The sequence below is a fragment of the Pithys albifrons genome, chromosome 23 (genome assembly GCF_047495875.1).
Source record: "Pithys albifrons albifrons isolate INPA30051 chromosome 23, PitAlb_v1, whole genome shotgun sequence".
Taxonomy (NCBI): domain Eukaryota; kingdom Metazoa; phylum Chordata; class Aves; order Passeriformes; family Thamnophilidae; genus Pithys; species Pithys albifrons.
Window position 1 is genome coordinate 1,461,070 of NC_092480.1, and position 27,112 is coordinate 1,488,181.

General features: G+C 47.4%; 1 protein-coding gene across 2 annotated transcripts in view; it reads right to left on the reverse strand.

Moving 5' to 3' along the window:
* Positions 1–551: 551 nt before the first annotated feature.
* Positions 552–27,112, reverse strand: part of CBL (Cbl proto-oncogene) — a 40,092-nt gene continuing 13,531 nt past the window's right edge. Inside the window, exons 1-15 of one of the 2 annotated variants that reach the window (XM_071576230.1) lie at positions 22,480–22,522; positions 20,178–20,324; positions 17,484–17,640; positions 15,900–16,021; positions 15,401–15,538; positions 14,715–14,802; positions 14,254–14,385; positions 13,715–13,918; positions 12,172–12,303; positions 10,992–11,360; positions 9,903–9,997; positions 9,221–9,376; positions 8,654–8,757; positions 8,151–8,333; positions 552–4,841 (exon numbers count right to left, since the gene is read on the reverse strand). In XM_071576230.1, coding sequence (XP_071432331.1) covers positions 4,561–4,841; positions 8,151–8,333; positions 8,654–8,757; positions 9,221–9,376; positions 9,903–9,997; positions 10,992–11,360; positions 12,172–12,303; positions 13,715–13,918; positions 14,254–14,385; positions 14,715–14,802; positions 15,401–15,538; positions 15,900–16,021; positions 17,484–17,640; positions 20,178–20,287 — 2,271 coding nt within the window. In that variant the 5' untranslated portion in view covers positions 20,288–20,324; positions 22,480–22,522 and the 3' untranslated portion in view covers positions 552–4,560. Of the gene's footprint in view, positions 4,842–8,150; positions 8,334–8,653; positions 8,758–9,220; positions 9,377–9,902; positions 9,998–10,991; positions 11,361–12,171; positions 12,304–13,714; positions 13,919–14,253; positions 14,386–14,714; positions 14,803–15,400; positions 15,539–15,899; positions 16,022–17,483; positions 17,641–20,177; positions 20,325–22,479; positions 22,523–27,112 lie in introns of those variants that run through there. The other variant, XM_071576231.1, reaches the window with a different exon arrangement.

Sequence of the window (27,112 nt, forward strand, 5' to 3'; positions counted from 1 at the left end):
TAATATATCAATTACATATAATTATATTCTAATATTTATTAATAGAAAAGGATATATTATAATAATTCTATTCTAGAATTGTGTGAGATACAATTCTAGAAATGCTATGGAATAATTATAAAAGTCTTTTAGAGTCCTTAGCAATGTATTAACAGTCTGTGAGAGGCAGAGGAGCCAACAAATTCCCCCTGAGTGGAAGTGCCTGGATCCCAATGGATGCTGCAGAACCCTTGAGACTCCACAATATTCCTGGGGATTCCCTGGGATTCTGTTCATGGGGGGTAAAAAACCCCCAACCTGTTCATGTCCTTCTCAGGTTTTTACTCATTGATCCTCTTAGAATATGTTTTATTAGTAGGAACTGTGTGTGAAACTTTTCTCCTTCTGTTTTTCAGCAGAATTCTCAGAATTTGAATTTAACAGGTAATGGTAGGAAGTGTTGAAATAGCTACAAACTCAGCCTGCAAAGGGATCCAGGAGACTGAACATCCCAGGCTGGAGCAGGAGAGTCTTTTCCCAGGACTCACAGAACCAACACGACACACACCATGTGCTACAACAAAGGAAATTTTATTTAAAAATAAAACTTTGTTTTGTTTTCTTTTTTACTGACACAGGTGAATGAAATCCCAAACAAAGAAGCTCTTAGTGGGCAGCATACAAGAATGGAAACAATTAATAAATAACATTAGTATAACCTCTAAACATTAACAATGCATCTGCAAACAAAATGAGGACTTTAAACCAAGTGAACCTTAAAGCTCAGCTACTCTCTGTAAGAATATTTACCTTCTGTTTTTCCTTATTCTTTACAGATCTGAAAGGATTAAATACTGCTATTATAATTTTATATTAATGACACTATTATACTTTTTTTAAAATATTTTGTGAAAAATCTCAACATTTTTTAACACTGATATTTTACAAATTGGTATTTGTCATTCAAGAGAAAGAACAACAGCAACAACAGCTCCTCCTCCACTGGGAATTTTTCAAAAAAGATTTCTGTGAGGAACTGTAAAAATAACTGTTCTTATTTTCCACTAATTTTTTAAAATGGCACCTTGGAAAAAGTGCCTTGGGAGTTGCATTTTTTTCTTGCTCAGCTGAAAAAAAAAAATAACCCCAACAAAAAAACCCAGAACACATTTACAGTAATGACCCTGCCTCAGGATTAGCTACAGTAAAGTCATCAGTCTAGTGCAGGAAGCAACATGCTGTGCTCAGCCTGGGAGGCTCCCCACTCAGGGCTGGGCAAGGACATGCACAGAGGGGTTCACAGGGAAGGATTTCGGATTCCTGCTCGGCTACAGTGGCACTGGACACAGTAAGTCACCTGGAAATGCTGCTCAGAACCATCCCTGCCCCTCCCCACAGCCCCACTCACCGCACAAAGGATTTTTCCTGCTTGTTTGTGGGGCAGGGAAAGGGGAAAACCAGCATTTTTTACAAGCAGAACTCGTGTTTTGTTACAAGCTGAAGGAATCCTGTCCTAAATTCTCCAGCACAGCACCAGTCCAGACATGTCATGAAACCTCCACAGTTGAAATGCTACAAAAGAGTGTCAGAGTTGAAGTGACAATTGCCCATCTCTCCTGCTCCTCCTTTTCACCCCCTTCAGAGCAGTTTCCTGCTCAAAGGAATCTTTCCAGCTTGTCCAGCTCTCCTCACTTTCCCCCAGGGATGGGATCCTGGATCCAGCCTGGTGATGCAGCATTCCCTTAAGAAAGGCACTAGACATTTGGGTTGTTTTTTTAATTTTCCAAGTAGCATCAGGAAGTTAATTTCTTAAGGATGAAGAACAAGGAGGGAAAGAAGAGCAATCAATCCTGGGCTTACTTTGCTGAAAAAAGAACCCAAGAAAAATCCACTGTACAGTGCCTGGATGGAGCTGGCAGAGCACAGCCATAAGACATGGCCAGGACTCTGCTGCACTCAGTGGAATTAGCAAATTCCTACGTGTCTAAGGAAGAAAAGCCAAGACTTAAGTTTCCTAAATCAGTTTGAGACACAAACAGTGCACAGAAAGGACACATGCAGAAAAATCAGTGATACATGCCACGAAGATTGCTCTCTCTAATCTCTACTACCCAGAACAACACCCAGAGGAACGTCTGTCTCTCTTGGCACAGAAACCCAAGGACAGGCCTGTGGCAGCTCTGAACTGAACTAACATTGCCCCCAGCCTGCCATGGAAGGACAGGGCATCACTAGTCTGCTCACACACACCGTGCCAGACAAGAGTTAAGGCTTTGGAGCTGGCTGGACTCGGCTCTGGCACAGCCCTGGCAGTGGCAGGAGTCACATGTGACACTGGGACACACTTGCACCGAGTTCACACAGCGGGTCAGACACAAAGCGGCTCCAAAGCGAGCGGAGCTGAGCGGCAGCACTGCGGGGAGGGAGGAGAGGGAACCACAGTGCTCCCTCCACAAGGGTTTTACCTGGATCTCCAGGACAAACAAGGAACTGCCAGGACTGGCTGCTCAGGCCACCCAGTGTGAGAGGACAGCCAGGGCTGCCTCTTCCTGCTGCAGCAGCACCAGCACTGACTTCTCCAGGAGGTCCCACAGCCACACTGGCAGAGCAGAGCACACCCACAGCAGGGCTGTGGGCAGAGCAGGAAGAACAGCTCTTCTTCCTTGAGTGCAAGAGGCACTGACAGCACCCTCCCCAGGGGCAGGGCCTGCTCAGGGCTGTGCCTGAGCCCTCTGCACCCCGGAGCCTGCTGGCATCAACCTCACTGGCCCCTCTCAGCCCTGGCCCTGAAATAGCACGTGGTGATGGTCTCCAAGTGTTGCAGGAGATCTGCTTACGCTTTCTGAGAATGTTCTCTCTACTACAGAAAGAAGGGGAGTAAAGAGAGACAGTTCCAACTGCCTGGAACCCACTGCATCAATTCACAAAGCTGTAGGTCTAGAAAGAAACCTCTACTTCAATAAAACACTTTATTCTTAGTTCCCTTTGCAAACACTTGTTAAATCCTCGCTGCCAACTGCAGCCACTTGGCTGAGATCTGGGCCCAGCCTCTGGATTCTTCAAAAGGCCAAACTGCATCCAAGGGCCAGAATCACTCCAGCAATATCCCAAGTTGCAGCCCTTTGCCCAGTGACCACTGCTGACCTTCAAGAGATGCAAATAATGCTGGCCATGCTCCAGAGGCCAAGAGCCTCCGAGTGTGTGCACAGTCTCAGCTGTGATCTGTGTGTGCCTCCTTGAATTAAACCCTCTCCAAAGGAACCATCCACTCCTCCTGTATGAACAGAGTTAAGTAGCTGAGTAGGCAAGTCAGGTTTTTCCAAAATAACAGCCAAGTTCTGACCTTTAAAGCCATGTGATCATTTTACAAACACAGAATTTGCCCAGATCTGTTTGAACACAAGGTCTGGCAATACCTTAAAGAGTAATGGGAATGGAAAGAAGAGCCCCCATGTCATTTTTTGACAGCCATGCAGGAGAACTGCTGCATTTCTTGTACTGCAAAGCAGGTGAGGTACCAACAAACACATTAGCTGCATCTACCAATTCCACAAAACACCCTGGCACGAAGATGGCTCCTGCAAAAGCTCTCGGAAGGAGATGATGGAATGTGAGTGAAGGCCACTAAGTCTGCAACAGCCACCATGCAATTAAGATAATTAAAACATCATATCCACCAGGTGCAACATTCCTAGGAAAGAGTATCCAGCGACGGCTGCTTGAGCCCAGCAGGGCCACAATCAAGTTTGGAGCATTGAAGCACAAAATGCTCAAGGCTAAAAAAAGGAGGAGAAGCAGCAGCCAGTTCTTTGCTCTCACTCAGTGCCTTCCCACCCCTCCAAAACACGCCAAGCTCCCAGCACGTCCGGCTGCCTGGAATCTGGTGCTGCAAGTGCTGCCGGCACACACAGGAGGGAAACCCCACTCCCAGCACTGCCAAGGTCCAAAGCCCTGACAGAGGCTGCTCCTGCCCCCTCCAGACAGCAAGGGAGGGCTGGAATCATCAGCAATAACTGCTATTGTTACAGGCAAGAGGGGACACGCCGTGGCAAACAGGAAGGAATCCAATGATTCTTCCATGGCCTCCTTATATTCCCAGCAGAAAGAGCCCTCCCAGCTGCTCCACAAAGCCTGAGCCAGACACACAGCAGCAAACAGCTCCAAACCAGTACCATGAACCACAGGACACACCACACCGACCTCGAGACTTCTGCTTCTCTGAGCATTCACTGAAAATTCACAGCACACAACACTCCCCCCCAGCCTCCAGGGCATGGCTCGGGGGTCCCCTGTCACGACACCTTTCTCTAGCAACACCCTGGAAATAAATCTGTTCTCCCAGACAAGAGGTAGGGGTAAAGGACTCCAAGACACACACTGTATAAAACACCGCTCTGCTCCGTTTCATTCCTCTGCTTTGAAATCTGGAACCACAAAAACCTGATAACTGATTCTCTTTAAGAGGCAGGACTGACCTCAGCACGAAGTCTCTAAAGGACCCCCCTTCCCCTTTGGTGCACAGCTGGGCCACAGCTGCCCAGGCAGTTGGTCCACAGACGCTGCAGGAGTGCAGGGCGTGTGCTATGTGGCCACGTGCGCGGGGGAGGAGATGGAGACGAACTCCCGGAGAATATTCTTGGCCATCTCAATATTGTTATGTGCAATGACCAGTGCTTTCTGAATGTCCTGATATGAGTAGCCCTGGCTCATGAGGTTCTCGATCTCGCTGGAGAGCTGCGGGGAGGAGCTGGCCCCGCTGCTGGCTCCTCCCCCCTGGCAGCTCCCGGCTTTCCGCTCGGAATTTATCCGCCGAGGCAGCGGCTTTGGCGGCCTCTCTGGAACTTGGGAGCCATCTGAAAAACCTGGAAGGAGAAACAAACACAGCACTTGAAGAAAAGGACATGTGGTTTTGGTTTGGAACAAAGCAGGAATTACAGCAGGCTGAAAAATGGCACTTCAAAGAGCTGTCACTGAGCTCTGGTGCTTTCTCCAACCAGTTCATTCTTCCTTCCAACCAGTTCATCCTTCCAACCAGCTCATCCTTCCTTCCAACCAGCTCATCCTTCCAAGCAGCTCATCTTTCCAAGCAGCTCATCCTTCCTTCCAACCAGCTCATCCTTCCAACCAGCTCATCCTTCCAACCAGCTCATCCTTCCTTCCAAACAGCTCATCCTTCCAACCAGCTCATCCTTCCTTCCAACCAGCTCATCCTTCCTTCCAGGCAGCTCATCCTTCCTTCCAACCAGCTCATCCTTCCAAACAGCTCATCCTTCCTTCCAACCAGCTCATCCTTCCAAACAGCTCATCTTTCCAAGCAGCTCATCCTTCCTTCCAACCAGCTCATCCTTCCAACCAGCTCATCCTTCCAACCAGCTCATCCTTCCTTCCAACCAGCTCATCCTTCCTTCCAACCAGCTCATCCTTCCAAGCAGCTCATCCTTCCTTCCAAGCAGCTCATCCTTCCAACCAGCTCATCTTTCCTTCTAAGCAGCTCATCCTTCCTTCCAACCAGCTCATCCTTCCTTCCAACCAGCTCATCCTTCCTTCCAACCAGCTCATCCTTCCTTCCAAGCAGCTCATCCTTCCTTCCAACCAGCTCATCCTTCCTTCCTCCTGGCACCCAGAATATGCTCAGTTGGAAGGATCATCAGCCCAACTCCTGGTTCGGGACAGGCCCATCCCCATCCCAAGAGTCCCACTCTGTGCCCCAGAGGATCATCCAAATGCTCCTGGAGCTCTGGCAGCCTTGGGGCTGTGCCCACTGCCCTGTTCAGTGTCCAACCACCTCATCCTTCCTTCCAACTGCTCAGCTTGTGTGCCAAAACAGTTATGGAGATGTTTTTAATTAGCAAGTCAGAGCAGGCTTATTTATTAAGATAAGACCACATAAATAGAATAAGATTACATGTGTGGGTGAACAGAGTTCAAATATCAGCCTTAGAATAAGAAGCAGAGACCTGCTGGGAAAAAATGACAGAGAGAATACGTAACTCTTTACCAAACATCCCCTTTCTTTCCTTCTAGAATCAGGCAGAACCCCCAGCTGAGCTGATCTCTCCTCACAGAACTGCTGTGCACACTACAGTGTGCTGAGGAAGTGTGTGCACAAAACGAGATCTATCAGTCACAACTCAGCCACCACAAATGCTCCAGCAACTGAATTATGTTCTCTGAAGGGTCAGCAAGTGAATTATGTCCTGCTCTTCCTCTGCTGAAGCTCACCCTGCTGCAGCCATGCAGATCAATGAGCTCAGCCTGTTCTGCCTTTCCCTGAGTCATTCAATCTGATGCTGCCCAGCTGCCACATCATGCCCTTCTGGGAAGGAAAAAGAATAGCCAGTAAACCAAACAAGTCACCAAACTCTCCACAGAAAAACCACGTTGATTCATGTGTTAATGTGGCAATTTTTGAGTTCTAACCTCCTGTATCATTGCAGAAAGCATTTTTTGCCAATCACAGGGAACTTTTCCACGTGAGTATCTGACATCACCTTATTTGTCTTCTGGAAAAACTCCTCAGGGCACACTCTGGAGTTTTCTGGCAGCAGAACTGGTGTACAACAGACAAGTCATGTCCAAACAATCCCTTTTTAAGAGTGGGCACTGCAGCCCTGGTGAGAGAGGCAGCACTGTGGGGCCTTTCTGAAACACTTGCACCAAAAGCACTGAGATAGAGAAGGCTCTTCAAGAAACAAATTCCCTGAAGCTTCCTCACCAACCACAAGGCAGTTCAGCTCACTAATGTTCACAGGACAAACTTCTCACACATAAAAAGCTTTTTGTGCATGTAAGAAAAAGGTCTCCCCACTTCTGTCCCCTGAACTGCCTTTTGAAATAGCTGTTTCAGCCTGAACTGGATCAGATTTCAGAGACCACGGGCCAATCTGAAAGGACAACCACCAAGACAGTTATTCTGGTGAATGATTAATAAACCAAACTGCAGGGCACAAGGCATGAGAACATAAATCTGCCAAGATGTAGCCCACACTGGTCAGGCTTGCTTGCACAGTGCCTGTGCTTCCCACAGCAGTAACAATCAGCATTTCCACATTTTCCATTAGCAGATCTCCTGACAGCAAGGCAGGACAACGACATTGTTATTTCAGGGCTGTCAAAACAAAGAAGTGTCAATGATTAAGCTCAGTGCTTCATCTGGGAGAGGGATGTGACTCCCTCTGCCCCTTCTCATCCCTTTCAGCCACATTCTACAGACACAGTGACAGGCTCCAAAAGCGAGGGAGGGAGCAGGGAGGAGAGGGAACAGCCTAATGAACTTTCTGCACTAGGAAACTCTTCTCTGCTGGAGGAGAACAAGCTCAGCGAAGGGGAATGGTGAAGGAAATGAACAGAAGACTCACTCAAGTGGTCCTTGCCTCCTATCAAGCTCCAGAAGGAAAAAGAAACTCATTCCTCTTACTTGGCAAATCACCAGTGTGTTCAGACTGAAAGCCCCCCCACAGGAAGAGTTTTTCAGAGCTTCCTTCAGAGTTGCTGGGCAGTTGTAGGGAATAAGTCCAGCATTATTCAGAAAGGCTCTTGGAGAAATGAGGCTTTAGTTCTTCCCTCTGAGAATGTGCCTTGCAGCCAGAAGGACACGATGTCCTCTACTCCCTGGGGACAAAAAGCTGACCTTGCTGAGCCACTGGGTCCCTGCTCAGAGGGACTGAGAGCATCAGACAGAACACTTGTGCCATCTGCAGGCACTGAGTGCAGCCACACACTGTGCAAGGACAGCCCTGGCATCTTTCACTCGGAACAGGGGTAGAATGACACACAGTTTGGGTTGGAACAAACCTCACAGCCCATCCAGTGCCACCCCCTGCCATGGGCAGGGACACCTTCCACTATCCCAGGTGGCTCCAAGCGCTGTCCAGCCTGGCCTTGGACACTTCCAGGGATGGGGAGCCCTGTCTCATGCCTTGGTATAAAAGGCTTAAGGAATATTCTTTAAGGTCAGGAAAGCTTTTTCTCATTGTGATCTCAGTGTCATTTGCTTCCTCAGTGACTACAAGACCAAGACAGTGTATTCCAAGCTGTAAATCAAACCAAACACCTGAGAACGAGTGTAATTCTGCCTTGTAAACCTGATTTTCCAGCTTTCATCCAAACCCTTGAGTGAGAGCCACAAGTTTCAAGCATGAGTGGCACGAGGAGCGGGGGTGGCCTCTGACCTGTGCCGGGGTCGCTCTCCAAGGACATGCGGCCGAAGGCAGGAGTGGCGTTGGAGATGTCGGACAGGGTGCGCCGGGCAGTGGCCACCGGCAGCGGCGGCTTCGGGACATCGTAACCATCCTCCTCGTTTTCTGACTCCTCAGGGCCGTTGCTGGCAGTGGCAGCTGCCACATCCCCTTCATCTGGAACAGGAGGAGGCACATCCTGAGCCCTGGGACTGAGCAGAACCCCTGTGTCTGCAGCAGGCTCTGCCACCCACAGCCCACAAACACCCACAGCACACAGAGCTCAGGCTGTGCTGCTAAAACCCCTCACTCAGTGGAAGCTCTTCCCAGGTTAAAAATACCTGATGGATGCTTTGTGCAGTACACAGACCCAGATATTTCCAAGCTATTTTAACAACAAAAGCAAATGTTGCTCAGTTCAGCCTGTAATGCTGCTCCAACTGGGATCAATTCATCGTGCCCCAGTTTCTCAGTTGTTTTTTAGCACTCCCACTCACCAGAAGTGTTGACAGGCTCGAAAGCAGAGGATGCTGCTTGGGAGTGAATGTTGTACATTGCTTCATACATGGAGCCCTCTGTCTGCTGGTCACAGTCCAAAACTCTGAGGGAGAGAACACATTGCCCTTCACACCACAGACAGTGGCCAACCCCACCACTTGTCTCTGTGACTGGGATTCTGCATAGATTCCTGTTCCAAAGTGCAATCACCACAGTTCTGTGAAATACTTGTTCCAGAAAATGCTCTAGTAATGTCTATAGCAGTGCAGCATCTCAGCTTAAAATAGATTAACTGATCCCACCAAAACACTGCCTTTTGAGTTTTGAATTTCAGTTGTCTCTGCTCTCAGAAGGTGATTAGCAGAGGGGGAAGGGGTTGTATGATTCCTTTAATACTTCAGGACAAGGACTCTGCAAAAGAGCAGTGGCCACGTTTCCTTTACAGCTATTTTAGCCAGGACCTGGTGAGGATCACTGGGGCAATTCAGAGAACTAAGCAAGCAAAATCCCCACCCTGATGCCCAAATGTGCTGCCCCAGGGCTGTGACAGACACCCAGAGTCTCACCGTAAACTCTGAGCCATTTCCAAAGGCATTTTGATCTCTGGTTTGTGCACAGCAGGACCTGGAGGCACCACAGGCAGGGAGGATGGTGACATGTATTCAGTGTCCTCGTCACCCTCAGGCTGCTCCCCAGGAGGCAGTTTTGGTACAGGCAGTGGTCTGGAGGCAGGGGAAACAAGCATGAACATCAGAAAAGCATTAACATATTTATCCATGGAAATATTCACACATATATTCAAACATAACATTCAGATGTTAATAAATGTAATTAATATAAAAGGACACCTAAAAATCCACAGTGTAGCCATCTTACAGCATTTCTGTCTAAAGAAATAAAGTGGTTTGAAGGACTTCAAGGTCACACTGGCACAAAGTCTTTATGAAAAAGGAAGTGACAATGTCATCTAAATTTCCATCACCTCCTTCACAAAAAGACCAACTCAAAAGTGAATTCATGGAAGAGCTGATGGCAACTGGAGCCTGTTTCCCACTGCCACAGCCAAGGGGAACTACCCCCACTCCCCACAGCTCTTTGGGATGCTGATTCCTTCTGCCTTCTCCAGACTGTAGGCTTTGAGTCTGTCAAGAATGGAGCTGAGGCTGGCAGAGTTGTGTGTCAGATTCTGTCCCTGGCACGAGCACCCCATGATTACCACTCTGTAAGTCATCAAAGAAAACAACAGACCTGGCAGCTAAAGAGTAGATGGCATTGGCAGATGAGGAGGGTTTAATTTTGGGGTGTTCACACTCTGAGGTTGCTACTGGACCACTGTTGGAGCTCTGAAAGAAACAAATTCCAAACCAGGCATCAGAAACACCACAAATAGCAGTGCAACTGCAAAGCCACTCATTCAACACATCCTCTGTGGCAATGAAGTATCTTCATTTATGCCAAAGATCTACTGACATCTTAGAAATCCAGGACTTCTGTGACAGTTTTCCCTCAGTGAGGACACAAGCAGGGATTTTCCTTCAGGAGGAACTCCATATCTTTTGAGATTCCAATGGCCTTGGCAAATTCAGCTGGAATAGGCCAAAAGACCAAAATGGGGGACAAGAGGAAAGGGATGCAGACAAGAACATGCATAGGGAGACAGGATGGCAACAGTCCAAGTGTCATTTCCTCAGACAATCTGGCTAAAACTGTACTTGCTTTCTAATTTAGAAAGCTGGGGATATTAAAAGGAAAAACTTATGGAAATGGAATCAAGGAAAGCAAAACTGGCTGAAATATTTTTGGAAAGTAATAGACACTCCTCAGCTACACTGGTAACAGTGCCCAGTGCATTAACAGATCCCAATTAAACCAGATTTTACTGTGTTAAATTCATCATAGCTACTGTGTGTAGGTTTTTCAGGACTGAAAAACCACCAGAGTAAATCAGAGTCTTTAAGCACATAAACTCCCAACAGAAAACACTCCCAGCTTTCCAAAACTGAAAGGTAGAACAACAACACATGACTGTGTATTATACATATAGATACACAATGAGCTTTTAAGGAGAGAGAAAAACAACAAAACAAACTTGTGACATACAAACTTCAAGATAATGGTGAAAGCAGTTGCATTAATCAGCATTAGAGAGTGATGCTTTAGTACTGAAATATCTGACTCCTGAAACTGGGATTTCAGCCTTGCTCCCCAGAGGCACCAAAGCACTTCCCTAAGAGCTCCCTTCCTTGGCATCAGTTTCGGTGCATGTCCCCCTTGACACCAGGGCACAGACGGCCCTTGGAAGGCTGATTTCCCCCCAAGGGCACCAGGGCTACTCACCCCTGGGTTGTCGAGGCTGAGGGTGCTCCCGAGCCGATGGCTGTCCGCCCTGGAGTCCATCTGGGAGGGCAGGGAGAAGGGCAGCGAGTGCCTGTTGGACAGCTCTCTCCCAGCCCAGGGGTCTCCGGGGCTCACGGCCACAGCGGGGGCTTTGGGCATGGGCCTGGATGGCCACAGGTCCCCCTGGCGGCCGGAGGGCACCGGGGGGGGCTTGTCCCCCGGGGTGCAGGGCAGGGGCCGGCGCTGGGGCCGCCCCTCAGCGCCCACGGCGTGGGGATGGGGCCGGTCCGGAGGCGGCGGCGGGGGCAGGTCTCGCAGCGTCGGGGGGATCGGCAGCGGCTTGTCCTTGTGCAGAGCGCCAGGGGCGGCCTGGAGGGCACAGGAAGGCACAGCGTTGCTGAAAAAAGTTAGCCCAGCCATGAAGGAGAAACAGGAGGGAGAGTTTTGGGGTTGTTTTATCTGTTTTAACAAGGATGTGGAGATATCTCCACACTTCTCTGCAGGCTTGAGGAGATAACACAGCAATAAACATCCCAGATTCTTCTCCTTGAAGGAAAACAAGAGCTCATAGCAGCACTATACGGGATCTCAAAGCCTATCAAATCATTCAAAAATGATTCAGTTGTGGGTTATTCATACAACAGTCACCAGTCAGCAATGAAATAGATCTTTTCTTCTGCCTGAGCTTTCATGATTTCATTACTTCACCCGAACCAGATGAAGAACTGCTGCTGTACTTGAAGAACCAACAAGCAAAGGCCACCAACATCATCCTACTCCCTCCTGCTGACCAACCAGAGAGTCAGTTAATCTCTCCCAGCCACACACATTTAATTCCTTCCTTAGTTTTCTATCCAAAAAAATGGAAAATTGTGAAGAAAAGTTTGGACAGGAATATGACACCTTCCCTTGCCAGCTAGAACCAAATGCAAGGAAAATGCCCCCTCTCCAAAGGGCACAGGCACCAGTGGCTGAGGCTGAAAACCAGAGATGTTGGTAGTAACAATAACTTGGCAGCTCAACAGGAAGACACCAGTCACCTTAAGTGAGGCCTAACAGGACTGGAGACAAGCAAGAGGCAAAAGCTTTGTGTGAAAGTACTGAAAAAGCCACTCAGAATGTTCTTGTCCCTGCCTGCCCCACCCAAATCAGAGCTGAAAGGGCAGAGAGTGTGTTTGACCTTGGAAGTGGTGCCAGGACTGGAGGCCCCAGGGGGGTTGGACACTCGCTGCTGCAGAAGGTCCAGGCGTGGTGGCACGGGAGGAAGGGCAGCCTGTGGAGCCACGGAGAAGGGAGAGGGAGGACGCTCCACCTGGGAGAGGGAAGGATGGGAGAATGAACAAATGAGACAATCCAGCAGAACTCCTTTCCTCTAGAGAGGCTTTAAATCTCTGTGACTGCTCCTGGTTTCAGTATTGGTAACAAATGACTCTGTGGGTAACAGTGACACTGATCCTAAGGAAGGCAATTTCACAGGACAGGGGCATTTGACTGGGCAAGCCCTGCAGGGCAGGCTGAGCTGAGACACAACTGAAAACACACACTCAGCAATACAAGCCAGGCTGTTTGGTTGGAGTAACAGACCTGCCTTTCTAGGCCCTGAGCAGAACAAGCTGCTTTTCGACACCAGAGGGCACAATCTGCAAATCTGTCACTGTGAAACTGCCTCAACTACAGTGTCTGGTGCAGCAATCACTGGTGTGCATTAACCCCTCCTTTCTTATCCCTGGAAAGGTGTTTTTCTATCTTAAAAATCAGAGCAGTGCCAGTTCTTCCCTTTATTTTCTCATCTTACAACCAAAGCTTGAGCTTTCTAACTTCAAAAAGCTTTGTACAGGTTTGAACTTGCTAATGCCAAGTACCAGACTATGGCACACCCTGACAGGAGGTCTCACCAAGGAAACTGCTTTGCTTCCCCAAGATATGTACACAAAAACTACCTCCAGGAAGGGTGTTTACTGTTTAGTACATTATTTCAAAGGGTGAAAGGCAAAGAGAAATAAGTCTACAGGTAAACCAGAGCAGAAGATTCTTTCTGATCACAAAAGGCAGCTTATTTTAGTTGATTCAACTATTAAAAATTAGCCAAATTCAAACCCACTTTCCAATGTAAGAGCAGTAATGAGGTTTTAGGAAAAAGCCACACAGGGATTCATAAAGAATGTCTGCCTTGTACACAGTTCCTGGAGGAAGCAGCACTGATGGCAGAGTTATCACACCTTTATTATATACATTTATCAGCCCCCATATAAAAAGCTGCCAGTCAAATTGACTTTCTCAGCAAAACAGTCTGTCCTCTACCCTGTTAGTCATCAGGACCTTGGGAAGGCTGGGCCTGCTTGGCTGTTCTTACCACTGGGGAAAAATGGAGGAGTTTGAGCTGATCTGGGTGAAGTCTGGCTTGTAAATGAAACCAACAGAGGAGTGTTACAAACCTACATTTTCCATTCCAGCCTTGTCACCCTTCCAAGGTGACAACACACGAGAGATGAAAGGCTTCAAAGTGTGATCACCTTTGTTTAATAGAACTGACAGTGTGAGCTGAGCTCACCAAACCCCTGTTTATCACAGAGAGAAGAATATTTTCTGTTGTAAGAAAATATGTAATATTTTCTGAGAAGAATATCTTCTGTTGTATCTGTCTGTTTGACACCCCTTACCCACAGGAAACTGATGGGCAAATGCACTGCCAGCCCTACTGTCACCCCCTGTAGTGGCCTTACTTTGGTACCAGCGAGTTCTTTCATCATGAAGAGGGAATCATCAGCCTTGTCATCCTCATCATCATCGTAGCTGGGAGAGGGAGTGCCTTCAGCCCCTTGCCGGGACAACCCTCCTCCTCCTCTGGGGTCGAACGGATCCACCACGATGGGCTCTGTGCCTTTGATCTCACAGCGGCAAAAAGGACAGCCCTGGCCCTCTGACTCCTGCAGGGAAGAGCAGAGACCTGTCCCAGCAGCCCTTGTGATGCACAGATTAAACATGTGGTTAATGTAAACCTGCTTTTTGGCAAGTACATTTCGACTGACAGGAAGACAAAGGAAAGCTCTGCTACAAATACGGGCTATTTTCTCCCTGAAGTGGAAAAACACCTTTTAGCAACTTCTCACACTTTTTGCCTCTTCTAGATGAAGAGACCAGGCACCTGAACAGCTTCTGAACTATGAGCTCCATCTTTTTTCTGCTGTTTTACCTCTAACCTGCAGGGAACTGAGCAGGCTTGTAGCTGTGAAGGAGAGATGAGCCCGGGGCAGAGCCTCACCTGCCACGCCGTGAGACAGGACGTGCACATCAGGTGGCCACAGGGCTCAATCTTCACGTCCTTGTCGTTCTCAGCACAGATCTTACACAGCTGGAAGGTGGAGCCCATCTCACAGTACAGCTCGTATTGTTCCTTAGGGAAAGGGACACGTGGTTGAAAAATGCCAGAAAATAACAAGAACAGGAGACTGCAAAGATTTCACTATGATTTTAGGTACTAGATCCATCAAGCACTTCAAATCATCCCATTTAAGTGTTCCAAGAAAAGCAGGGCTCAAATATTGAATGGCATCAATATTTGGCAGAACATTCTGGAAATGAACTCTTAAAATCTGTCTTTGCAATCTCCTCTGTCCATCCCTGTCATTCCAAGATTTCTGTAATTCCTGTAAAATACATCAGCCTTAAAAAACCCCCTTGGGAATGTCAAGTATGATGGAATTGTAGGAATCTTTTACTCACCTGTGTAACTTTAATGTGGTCCTGAGGTGTGGGCTCACACAAGCCAGTCAAGTCAGGATTCTGATTCCGACCATCAGGAAACAAATAACTGGAAGCAGTTGGGGGATAAAAACACCTCTCTGTATGTGCAGGTGCACACAAGCACAGATACACACACACACAAATCAGGTTTCTTTGGGGGATGGTGAAGGAAAGAAGGAATGAAGGGGAGAAGTGAGGGGTGGGAATTCAAGGTACTCTGAATTCAAAAGATGTTTTGGAAGAATTTTATGATTGGACAAAAAAAATCAAATGTTATTCTTAAAAATAAAAAGAAGTTTGTTGTTGCAACAATTTTTATTTTAAACAGGATGTTATGGTTCCAGACTACTCTTCTTAAATCGTCCTATATAATCTATATATTATAATAATTGTAATATCCAGAATAAGAAAGGTGATGCCATAATATCAGTGGTCCTGCCCAAAGTACAGACTTCACTAAAAGGCATCAATGACAAGGGAAACAGTGCTGGACATGCATCAGCTGCCACTGCAAGGCCAGCACAGCCCTGCAGTGCAAAGACAGCTGTCAGTGTTCCTGAGAGCCAGAACAGTTCAGCAGGTGAATTACTGCACTGACAGCAACGGCACCATTGACAACTGGAGTGTTTGTTTGGTTGAATCAAGGTGTTAATGCTGTTACTCACAAGCCTTCCCTGAAGCCATCGATCAGTGCTTGAAAGAGGGGTTTGTTGTGGGGGATTGTCTGAAGGATGTTCCCATCTGCAGTGACATAGCCAATGGCCCACTGGCCCAGGCGGGTGCAACTCAACCGGAAAATGTAACTGCAAACACACAAAGGGAAGGAAACTCCAGCTTGGAACAGGCAGAAAGGATTGACTGTCAAGTGGGCAGCCTTTGGCTGGCTCTCTCAAGACAGCAAATAAAAACTAGTAGGAATAACCTGATGGTTTACACCAGCTTTTCTCAAGTGACCCCCAGGCAGATCAAAGGGGAACGTTGCAACATGACATGAAGTGAGAAAAGCATCCAGGTGAAATTAAACCCAGAATTCAGGGAAGTTACAGTCATTTGTTCCCAACAAGCAGACTACACAAGGTTCCCATTTTTAAAAGCAGCACAGAACTGCCCTTGCTGCACACAGAGGGGCAGTGGTGGCAGCAGAACCATCCCCAGAGCACGGACCTGCCAGGTTTGTGAATGAATTTCTGCAGCCGAGCCTTCACCTCGTCATAGGTGAGGAATGCCATGTAGCCAGGGTGAGTCACCGCCAGGCTGTTCCAGTTCCTGAGCAGGGACGACCAGGGCTGAGGGAGCAACACAGAAACACAGTAACCACACACTCTGCAAGGTGGCAACATACACAGTATTCCTCAATCCAAAGGGTCAGTTCTCCAGTTGGAGAAACAGGCTGCTCATTCCACCCCAAATCCAGCAGAGGAACCAAAACATCCACTCTAGTGCAGCACAAAGCATTTGGGTTTTTCTCTTGCTGGTGATAAAACCAACACTAAGACAGCCCTTAATCAAAGTTTCTTTAATAAATACTAAAGGAGAAGTCACTGAGGTCACAGCTGAAGAATAGCTATCAATTGTGCTGCTTCTGCAGAGAAAATGACTCATTCCTGAGACAGGGATAAAGGCAGGGGTTTGATGAGGTTATGCACAGGAGCAGGAACCATGAGTAGTCTGATCTCCAACACTTCCTAAATGGCCTCAGGACAGTGACCTTCCCTCTCTGTCTCAGTTTCACTGTCTGTAACTTGTGACTGTTCCCCAACCACCCAAACTCACTGGGGTGTGGCAAGGATTGCTGGCTAGTCTGAGATCTGAACAAATAAACCAGCACATACACGTTAAATATTCCTTAAAATAATACCCCAAAAGCCATAACAACAATTTGAGAGCTCTCAACCCTAAGAAGGACTTGAGTGTCTAAATCTCAGCCACTTTTTCCAAGTTTTTTAACTTCTCTATAAGAAGATAAAACTTTGCATCTCATGGAATTTGCAGCAACTCTTGACTTGTTCTTTATGTACAATAGCTGGAAAAAGTACTGAGTGAGATCAGCTACATTGCAACACCAAACATGGGAATTTCTCATCAAGACATATCTTAATTACAACCCACCCTATCACATGGGAAAAGGCAAGGCAGAGTCAAAGAAGTGAGTGATTGTTCTTGTAAATACCCCCTTGTCCCATCAGAAGCTGTGGGTTTGAATTTAGCACTATTAAAGACTCTGGGTTAGAATTTTACCTACTATTAATATCACTTCAATAATATTTCACTCAACCCAAGCACGGCCACAACATCCTGGCTGTGTCAGTTCAAAAGATAGGAAGCCCAAATTTCCATGCTCGTGCTCCATCCTGAACAACCCCCACTATGGAAAATAAATCTGACAAGAAAGAAAAGGACAAGGGAAGGCAGAGTGATAAACTAAAGCTTCACATTTCCTGGCTTGCAGGAGATGTGTCAGAACTCCAGTCTCAAAGTGACCTTTGAAAGGGAAAACCTGATTCATGGCAGGATACTGAGTGTGCCTTGCAGTTTCAGTGTATATTTAGACAATTTTTCCTTCTACAACCAGAGCTTTTACTGCAATATGGGATCCTAAGCATTACTAAAGGGATGAAGGACAAGACAAAACACATCCCAGACAGTATAAACAATGTCATTTTACTGTGTAAAATATGGTTGGGCTGGAAAAAAAGGGTTTAACCTGAAGCACTGAGACACATTTCAAGAGACTCAGTGGGGTCTCACCTGAAACAGCCGTGTGAAGATGTCAAACTCAAACACTGAGATGTAGTCATTGCAGGTCAGGTCAATGGTGGACTTGAGGGCCATGGCCTCCAGCCCCGAGCTGATGGGATGCACCTCGTGCAGGGCCTGCCGGAAGCTCTTCCAGGGAACGATGGTCCTGGGGAAAAGCAAAGCAGCTGGGACTGGGATGTGTGAGCCCCACACATGGACACCCCCATGGACACCCCCATGGACACCCCCATGGACAACCCCATGGACACCGCCATGGACAACCCCATGGACATCCCCAGGGACACCCCCAGGGACACTCCCAGGGACACCCCCATGGACACCCCCATGGACATCCCCAGGGACACCCCCATGGACACCCCCAGGGACATCCCCATGGACACCCCCAGGGACATCCCCATGGACAACCCATGGACACCCCCAGGGACATCCCCATGGACACCCCCAGGGACATCCCCATGGACAACCCATGGACACCCCCAGGGACATCCCCATGGACACCCCCAGGGACATCCCCATGGACAACCCATGGACACCCCCAGGGACATCCCCATGGACACCCCCAGGGACATCCCCATGGACAACCCATGGACACCCCCAGGGACATCCCCAGGGACACCCCCAGGGACACCCCCAGGGACACCCCCAGGGACACCCCCATGGACATCCCCAGGGACACCCCCAGGGACACCCCCAGGGACATCCCCAGGGACACCCCCAGGGACAACCCCAGGGACACCCCCATGGACACCCCCAGGGACACCCCTGACATCATCTCTGAGCATCCACCTCATAGGATTTATTTATTCATGTCACACAAGCACAGATTTCTTGGTGCTGCAGGAGCCAAATTAACTGGAGACAATTTTCTCTGCATATGCAAAATTCTGGAGTCAGAAGCCCAGCTTTGCTTAGAATCATAGAATGGATTGGGTTGGAAAAGCCCTTCTAGAACATCAAGTCCAACCCTTGATCCAACCCTACTGTGATCATCAGCCCAGGGCACTCTGTGCCCTGGGCTGATGATCACAGTGGGGTTGGATCAAGACATGGTTGGATCAAGACATGATGATCACAGAAGGGTTGGATCAAGACATGGTTGGATCAAGACATGATGATCACAGTGGGGTTGGATCAAGACATGGTTGGATCAAGACATGGTTGGATCAAGACATGGTGATCACAGTGGGGTTGGATCAAGACGTGGTTGGATCAAGACATGATGATCACAGTAGGGCTGGATCAAGACATGGTGGATTCTCACTCAGTGCCACATCCACAGAATGGATTGGGTTGGAAAAGACCTCTGAGATCATCAAGTCCAACCCTTGGTCCAACTCCAGCCCCTTTACCAGATCATGGCACTCAGTGCCACGGTCAAGCTCAGCTGAAAAACCTCCAGGGATGGGGAATCCACCCCCTCTCTGGGCAGCCCATTCCAATCCCTGAGCACTCTCTCTGCAAAGAATTTCCTCCTGGTCTCCAACTTCAATTTCCCCTGGCAGAGCTTGAGCCCATCGTGCCCCCTTGTCCTATTGCTGAGTGCCTGGGAGAAGAGACCAACCCCCACCTGGCCAGAACTTCCCTTCCTCCTTTCCCTTTTCCTGCAGCTCTACCAGAGCACCACTTGATAATAATTTCATAATATTGCAGCTGGTAGAGAAGGAGTTAACAGTAAGTCACAGAGCAGAAGTTTAGATGCTTTAAAAAGGGAAAAAAGCTGCAAACAATTCTCTAAAAAGGATTAACTAGAGAAGTAAGATAATCAAAAGGCACAACAGAGGTTCCTGTTTAAAGGAATATTTTCCTTCTTTAATATATCAAATGGAATAGAAACAGAGAATGAAAATGCCCAACTTCAGACAACTCTGTTATTCATGAGTAAATATATTATGGCTACTAATTAAGCTCTTTAGGTGAAGTACCTCAGATCCCTTAGTCTGAAAGCACCACCAAAGCCATTAATTTTAATCCCCAAACGTTGCTGTGAACACCTCTATGGTTCATTTACTCAGTGTTTGAATAGACACAAAAATTAAAGCTGAGATTTCAACAGTTTTCACACAAATCCACATTGCACTTCACTTTCCCCTTCTCTCTATCTCAGCAAAGCCATTTTGCAAACAGAAGTTCAGAAAAAATGGTGGCCAAGTGATTGGAAAGACTAATTGGAGGGAAGATGAAAGTGACCAAGTGATTGGAGGGACTAATTGGAGGGAAGATGAAAAGAAAAGAATATAATAATATAATGTAATATAATATAATGGCTTAGCTAAAGGACAACTGCTGCTGGGGGCATGGCAGCCTTTGCAGGAAGAAAGCAGATCCTTTTGCATAGTTTGTGGAGCTCACTTACATGTCAAGGAATCAAATCAAGGAGTGGAAAATTTAAGCTGAATAATCAAGGGAAACTCTGTGACAGTACATGAGTCTCCTGAGGAAAGCCAGGAAAGAGTCATCAATAGACACATTTAAACCAGAAGGACAAAGAACTGGGCAACACAATGTAGGAACAACCCCTTATCTCACCCCAGAGATGGACCAAATCACCAGGAGGTCTCTCCCATTGTTCATTTTAACCTGACAAAGCCCTTTTTCAATGCCAAAACAGAATTTTACAAACTACACTGTGCTGAGTGCCATTTCCCCCCACATCCATATTTTAAAGCACAGTTAGAAACTCACTTTTCTCCAAAAGCCTTTCTCCAGAACTCTGCAGCGTCAGCCTTGGTGATCCTGAACGTGTCCCCCTGGAAGAGCCCGCTTGGGAAGATCCCTTTGAGCTCTGCCAGCATGTGGCTGAAGATCAGGGACAGCTTCGTCAGGTTCCTCCTGCAAAGGAGCACAGGACAAACATTTCCTTCAGGAAAGGTGCACTTATCCCTCTGAACACAACACAGTGTTTACTGCAGCTCAGGGAGGATCCCTGCATGGAAAACTCCTCTGCTTTGGCACCACCTTTCAGGGGTTCCCCAGCACTCAGAACATCAGTGAAGTTGGACAAGCAAAGCCCCCCAGATGCTCTTCCCAAGCTGTCCCATCCCAGAGCTGTCTCTGGATGTGTTGCACATCCCAAGTGTGTATTGGAAAGCAGCTACAGGGTTTGGTTTGTCCATCTCCCCGCTCTGGTGTCCTGTCAGGGAAGGCAGAGCTGTGTTTTCCTCATTCCAGAAGGAGAAAAGCAACGTTGCATCTCCCAGGGGAAGGCTCAGACTCTGAGCTCGCTGGTTCATGAGCAGAGACGATGATTAAAGTGTGAACTCACACCCAGCTCCCTCTCGAGTGGAGATTCCCATCGTGTCCCTGCAATGCTGACAAACACTGGGAAAAACTGCAAATCAGAGGCTGGAGTTGTGGGCTTTGAAAGTAAAATGACATGAAATATAACAGTTTATGTTAGTGCAGGGGAAAAAGCACACACCATGCTGTTATCAATCACTGAATCCATCTACAACTTGGGCAAAAAAACAGGGTATTTTTTACTGTTTGGGAAAATGGAAGATTGAGTAAAACCTGCTAATGATTTTGGGATTTTGATTACATGGAAATAACAGCAAGAATTCAATTCTGAGTCATTAAGGGTGAGTGTGCAGTATTTGTGTGCCTTCCCAGCAGGTGAAGTGGAATCTCACAGCAATGCATTAGTGCCAAGTGGGTACAGTCAGCAAGCCCAAAGCTGCTGAGCTGTGTGGCAGATCTTAACACTTGGAAACTCCTGTCCTGTTTGTGAAGAACTCCAAAGTGTGCAATATTTGATAGACAAAAGGACAAGCCATTTCAGGTCTATACTCCCCTATTGCTGGCATGGTGTGTGGAAATCTGGGTATGATCAGCCAAGCAGTTTCTGACCCTGAACAAGTGCAGGGTTTAAACAAAGCAGTGAATGCTGCAGGAAGCCAAGGAATATTCCTTATCCACTTGTTTATCACTCCTGTCCAAAGCCTTGTGCCTTAGCTGGGCTTCAGGAAGTGCCTGCACTCAGCTGAGCACTTCAGAACAGGAGAGAAGGAAAACCTTCCCTGGCTTAGGGATGGCTGAACAAAGGAGTTCACACACACACACTGAAGGATTCTGTTTCCAAAAACATTTCTGATGGCTGAACACTTGAAATTCTCCAGGTTACCTCATTTGTTTACAAACATTCAGCTGTGCTGGAGGTAAATAACAGGAAAAACACAGGAAGTGAACATAAAGAGCAGCAGTTGCAGAATAGTTTATATCAGTAACAACTTTTCACACACAGTAACTGGTTACCAAACCTGTGCTAGAAGGACAAACATTCACTTTATTTTAACAAATTACATGTTTGCACATTAATGCAGCCCAAATAAATGGCTGCAATTACAGGGAACATTTTAATTGGCATATCAACATTTACATGTTATCAACAACTACATGATTGTAGTTTATTTTTAGTAACATCAGAACTGTCCTTATCCCCACTGCTGCAAGCAAACAGAAGTGAGGGCACTCCCAGAAAAGAGCTCAAAGGACACCAGAGATTCCCAGACGTTTTTGGTCACAGATTTAGAATCACAGAATCATAGAATGGATTGGGTTGGAAGAGATCTCTGAGATCATCAAGTCCAACCCTTGATCCAACCCCACTGTGATCATCAGCCCAGGGCACAGAGTGCCCTGGGCTGGTGATCACAGTGGGGTTGGATCAAGATGTGGTGGATTCTCACTCAGTGCCACATCCATAGAATGGATTGAGTTGGAAAAGACCTCCGAGATCATCAAGTCCAACCCTTGGTCCAACTCCAGTCCCTTTACCAGATCATGGCACTCAGTGCCACAGCCAAGCTCAGCTGAAAAACCTCCAGGGATGGGGAATCCACCCCCTCTCTGGGCAGCCCATTCCAATCCCTGAGCACTCTCTCTGCAAAGAATTTTTTCTGCTCTCCAACTTCAATTTCCCCTGGCAGAGCTTGAGCCCATCGTGCCCCCTTGTCCTATTGCTGAGTGCCTGGGAGAAGAGACCAACCTCCATCTGGCCAGAACTTCTCTTCAGGGAGTTCCAGACAGTGCTGAGGTCACCTCTGAGCAGAAAAATCTGATCTGGGGGAGGCACCAGCACCAGAAAACCCAGCCAGGGGTGGTCATGGGGGGCAGGTGGAAGTGTCTCCTCCAGCTCTGCCTCCCAGGGAGGTGTGAGCTGCACCAGCAGCCCTGGGGCAGGAAGGAAGCAGCAGAACCACAGCCGAGGAGGAGGAGGAGGAGGAGGAGGAGGAGGAGGAGGAGGAGGAGGAGGAGGAGGATGGGGAACCTCAGCCCACAGCCCTGGGGAACTGAAGGAACCCTCTTGCTTCATGCAGGTTTTGGTTCCCCAAATCTCCAGGGCCTTGCCAGTGTTAAGGTGGCACAGTCTGACAGGCAGGGACTGCCCTGGTGCTGCTCCTGGGCTGGTGCAGAGACAGCTCTCAGTTCTCAAAGAGCTCTTGGTCTGTGCTGGAACTGCAGGAGTCGCTCAGTAACAGACTTGGCTACTGGATACAGTGGGAAAATATTTGACTTTTTAAGCTTTCACTTGTTACACTGGTTGTTGTTTTGTTACCTCTGACAATAATAATCTGACTGCACCGAGGGCTGTGAAATCCCACTCAGCTGCAGCTGCCACTCTGAGCACAAACACGCTGTGGTTCTTTGAGGCTGGCACAGGTGCTGCCTTCAGCTGTTTGCACACAGCGAGGGGAACCCACTGATGTGGCCTGGGGTCCATCCCTGGGTACCGTTTTCACCAGTGCTCGTGTGCCAGGTGTTTGAATTCCCAGCCCCAGGGTTAGTGCTGCCCAAGCTGTGCTTGGCACAACCCCAGGGCAGCTCTTGGGGACAGCACTTGGGCTGAGTGCCCTGCTGACTGAAAGTCTGACCAAGTGCCATCACAGTCTGCAAGAAACATGGAACCTTGAAGGGAAGTTCTGGCCAGGTGGGGGTTGGTCTCTTCTCCCAGGCACTCAGCAATAGAACAAGGGGGCACGATGGGCTCAAGCTCTGCCAGGGGAAATTGAAGTTGGAGAGCAGAAAAGAATTCTTTGCAGAGAGAGTGCTCAGGGATTGGAATGGGCTGCCCAGAGAGGGGGTGGATTCCCCATCCCTGGAGGTCTTTAGGATGTGACTGGATGTGGCACTGAGTGATCACAGTGGGGTTGGATCAAGGGTTGGACTGGATGATCTCAGAGGTCTTTTCCAACCCAATCGATTCTGTGATTCCTGTGGGGAGAGGCTGAGGGAACTGGGGGTGTTCAGCCTGAAGAGGAGGAGGCTCAGAGGTGACCTCAGCACTGTCTGGAACTCCCTGAAGGGAAGTTCTGGCCAGGTGGGGGTTGGTCTCTTCTCCCAGGCACTCAGCAATAGGACAAGGGGGCACGATGGGCTCAAGCTCTGCCAGGGGAAATTGAAGTTGGAGAGCAGAAAGAAATTCTTTGCAGAGAGAGTGCTCAGGGATTGGAATGGGCTGCCCAGAGAGGGGGTGGATTCCCCATCCCTGGAGGTTTTTCAGCTGAGCTTGGCCGTGGCACTGAGTGCCATGATCTGGTAAAGGGACTGGAGTTGGACCAAGGGTTGGACTTGATGATCTCGGAGGTCTTTTCCAACCCAATCCATTCTATGGATGTGGCACTGAGTGAGAATCCACCACGTCTTGATCCAACCCTACTGTGATCATCATGTCTTGATCCAACCATGTCTTGATCCAACCCCACTGTGATCATCATGTCTTGATCCAACCATGTCTTGATCCAACCCCACTGTGATCATCATGTCTTGATCCAACCATGTCTTGATCCAACCCCACTGTGATCATCATGTCTTGATCCAACCATGTCTTGATCCAACCCCACTGTGACCATCATGTCTTGATCCAACCATGTCTTGATCCAACCCCACTGTGATCATCATGTCTTGATCCAACCACGTCTTGATCCAACCCCACTGTGATCATCATGTCTTGATCCAACCATGTCTTGATCCAACCCCACTGTGACCATCATGTCTTGATCCAACCATGTCTTGATCCAACCCCACTGTGATCATCATGTCTTGATCCAACCATGTCTTGATCCAGCCCCACTGTGATCATCATGTCTTGATCCAACCATGTCTTGATCCAACCCCACTGTGATCATCATGTCTTGATCCAACCATGTCTTGATCCAACCCCACTGTGATCATCAGCCCAGGGCACTCCGTGCCCTGGGCTGATGATCACAGTGGGATTGGATCAAGGGTTGGACTTGATGATCTTGGAGGGCTTTTCCAACCCAATCCATTCTATGATTCTGTGATTTAATTACTGTGCTTATTTCTTATTCTTACACACACCAGACTGTTGAGGTGACAGGGTCAGCTTCCACTCGAGGTAAGTACAAGCTCCAGCACTTACAAAAAACAAACCACAACCCCAAAACCACAGGGTTTTTCCTACAACTACTGTACAATTTTATATTTTGAAGATTTAAGAGCTAGAAAAAATTGGTTTAAAAAAAAAAAACCAACCCTCCAAACAGCTGTTAACGACTCTCCAGTAAGCAAAATGCACCTTTAGAAACCACAAAGGTGTGAGGTTCTCACACCACACACGTTTCTCAGATAACTCTGCACCAGGCAGGAGCAGTTCCACCCAATTTCAGCAGCTGGTTTGATGTCCCTGAGCTCACAAAGAGAAGAGCTGTGTCCTCAATCACTCCCCCACACCAGCAGGAAGTTTTCTACGTGTCCCTGATGTTCTCACAAACCCCCAGCTCATGCAGAGGAGCAGTGAGTGGAAATGCTTGAGGTGATGCCTCTTGTAACTCTCTGAGGCAGTTTCAGTGCCCTCCACGCTCAGTAATCAGATTTAAAAATAGAAACAGCGGAACTACTTTCAACAAAACTTGCAACACAGGAAGTGAATGAAATTCCACTTAACTGTTACTGGCTCAGCATGAGGCACTTCACAGAGTTCTGCTCTGTGGCAGTCACGGGATTTCACATCAAATTCACTCCTGGCACTACAGAATTTTAGACCATCAGGTAAAGCACTGAAAGGAATTACTACAAAATACTACAAAAATGTACATTTCCTTACACTCCCCTGAATCCTGACATTTTCCAGCCAACACTTATATTTAAACACCTTGAGATCTGTGAGCAGAGCTTGGCAGGGAGTTCAAAGTGTCACACCACAAACCACCCCAAAACTTTGGCAAACTCGTGTCCTTGTGCAAAGGGCTGTGACTGATGTGAAGGGGAAAGGACAACAGGCCCCTGTGCTGACCACAGGGACCAACCTACTGACCTCTAAAGGATCTGGAGTTGTTATTCCAGGCACAAATGCTCGTGTTGTGTTTTTAACAAGCCACATCTCTTTCATGTTAAGAAGTTAAAAAATCTACTTTTAAAATTTAAATATTATAGAAAATTCTTTAAAGGGAAGAACACATTTAATATGGTCTTTAATAGAGGGTTGACAAGACAAAGGATAAACCTCTCACTTAAGTAAGAGATTAATTATTTTACCAGATTCAAGAGACTGCACAGCAAACCCACAGCTCAGGACACTTCTCATTATATTTATATTTAGGTTCTCTGGAATCAAAATTTATATTTCAGGAGCTCTTTGCTGTAGTTAAAGAGAAAAACAGAGCACAAAATCCCTGAACTCCACATTTCATGTTTAATCTTCAGCCACTTCAAACCCACCCTGGGTATCAAGAGAAAATGTCCTTAAACTGATGGAGGGCAGGCTCAGATTAGATATTAATGAACTTAAATCCCAAAACACAAATCCAAACTGTGGCATCCCAGCCCTTAACACACAAGCCAAACACCCAAGAGACACGACTCAGTTGCCAAGGAGCAGCAACACATTTTTGCCAACATCAAAAAAAAATCTATCCACGTTTCAAATGATAATTACTACAAACCAACAAATGTGTTTGCAATTCCACCCACAACAGCAAGTCCAGAGTTGGTCTTACATAAAACTCTACAACTTTGTAGGCTCTGAGAGCAAAGAATATAAACCTCACTTCCTTATTATGCAAAAATCTGAACGTTTACATTTGCCCATAAATTGATTTTCAAGACTAGACTGAAAGAAAACTGTAATAAGCTTAAGCCAATTATGCTCAGTGTTACTTAAGTTCCAAAACTACCACCTAAACTGCAATTTAAAGCCAAATTAAAAAGAAATAATTCACATTCCCCTCTCCAACAACATTTACATGATAATGAATTTCTTCTTGGGTAATAAGCAGTTCGTTAGTGCTCATATGCTGGAGCCTGGCAAGGAAACCTTTCTTGTGGGCAGCTCTGGAGCCTGTTCTTTTCTTTAAGATGTTCTAATTTAAATGCAGATGTAGATCTCACACTAGTGGGGTTTGTTGGGGAAAAAAAAAGTCTTGCTGTATTGGAAGGAAGTGACAGAGGGAGGACTCGCAGGCACCATTTGAGCTCCAGGTTTCATCCCATCTCTTTTCCCCTGGGCAGGAATGTGGGCACAGCCCTAAAATATGAGATTAGAGCCCCAACCCCCTGCCCCTGAGAGATTTTCTGCCTCATGTTTTAGCACAAGTGTTCTCCAACTTTTTCCTCTTTAAATTCCAACCTTTTTTTCCCCATTCTTCATTCACTTCCTT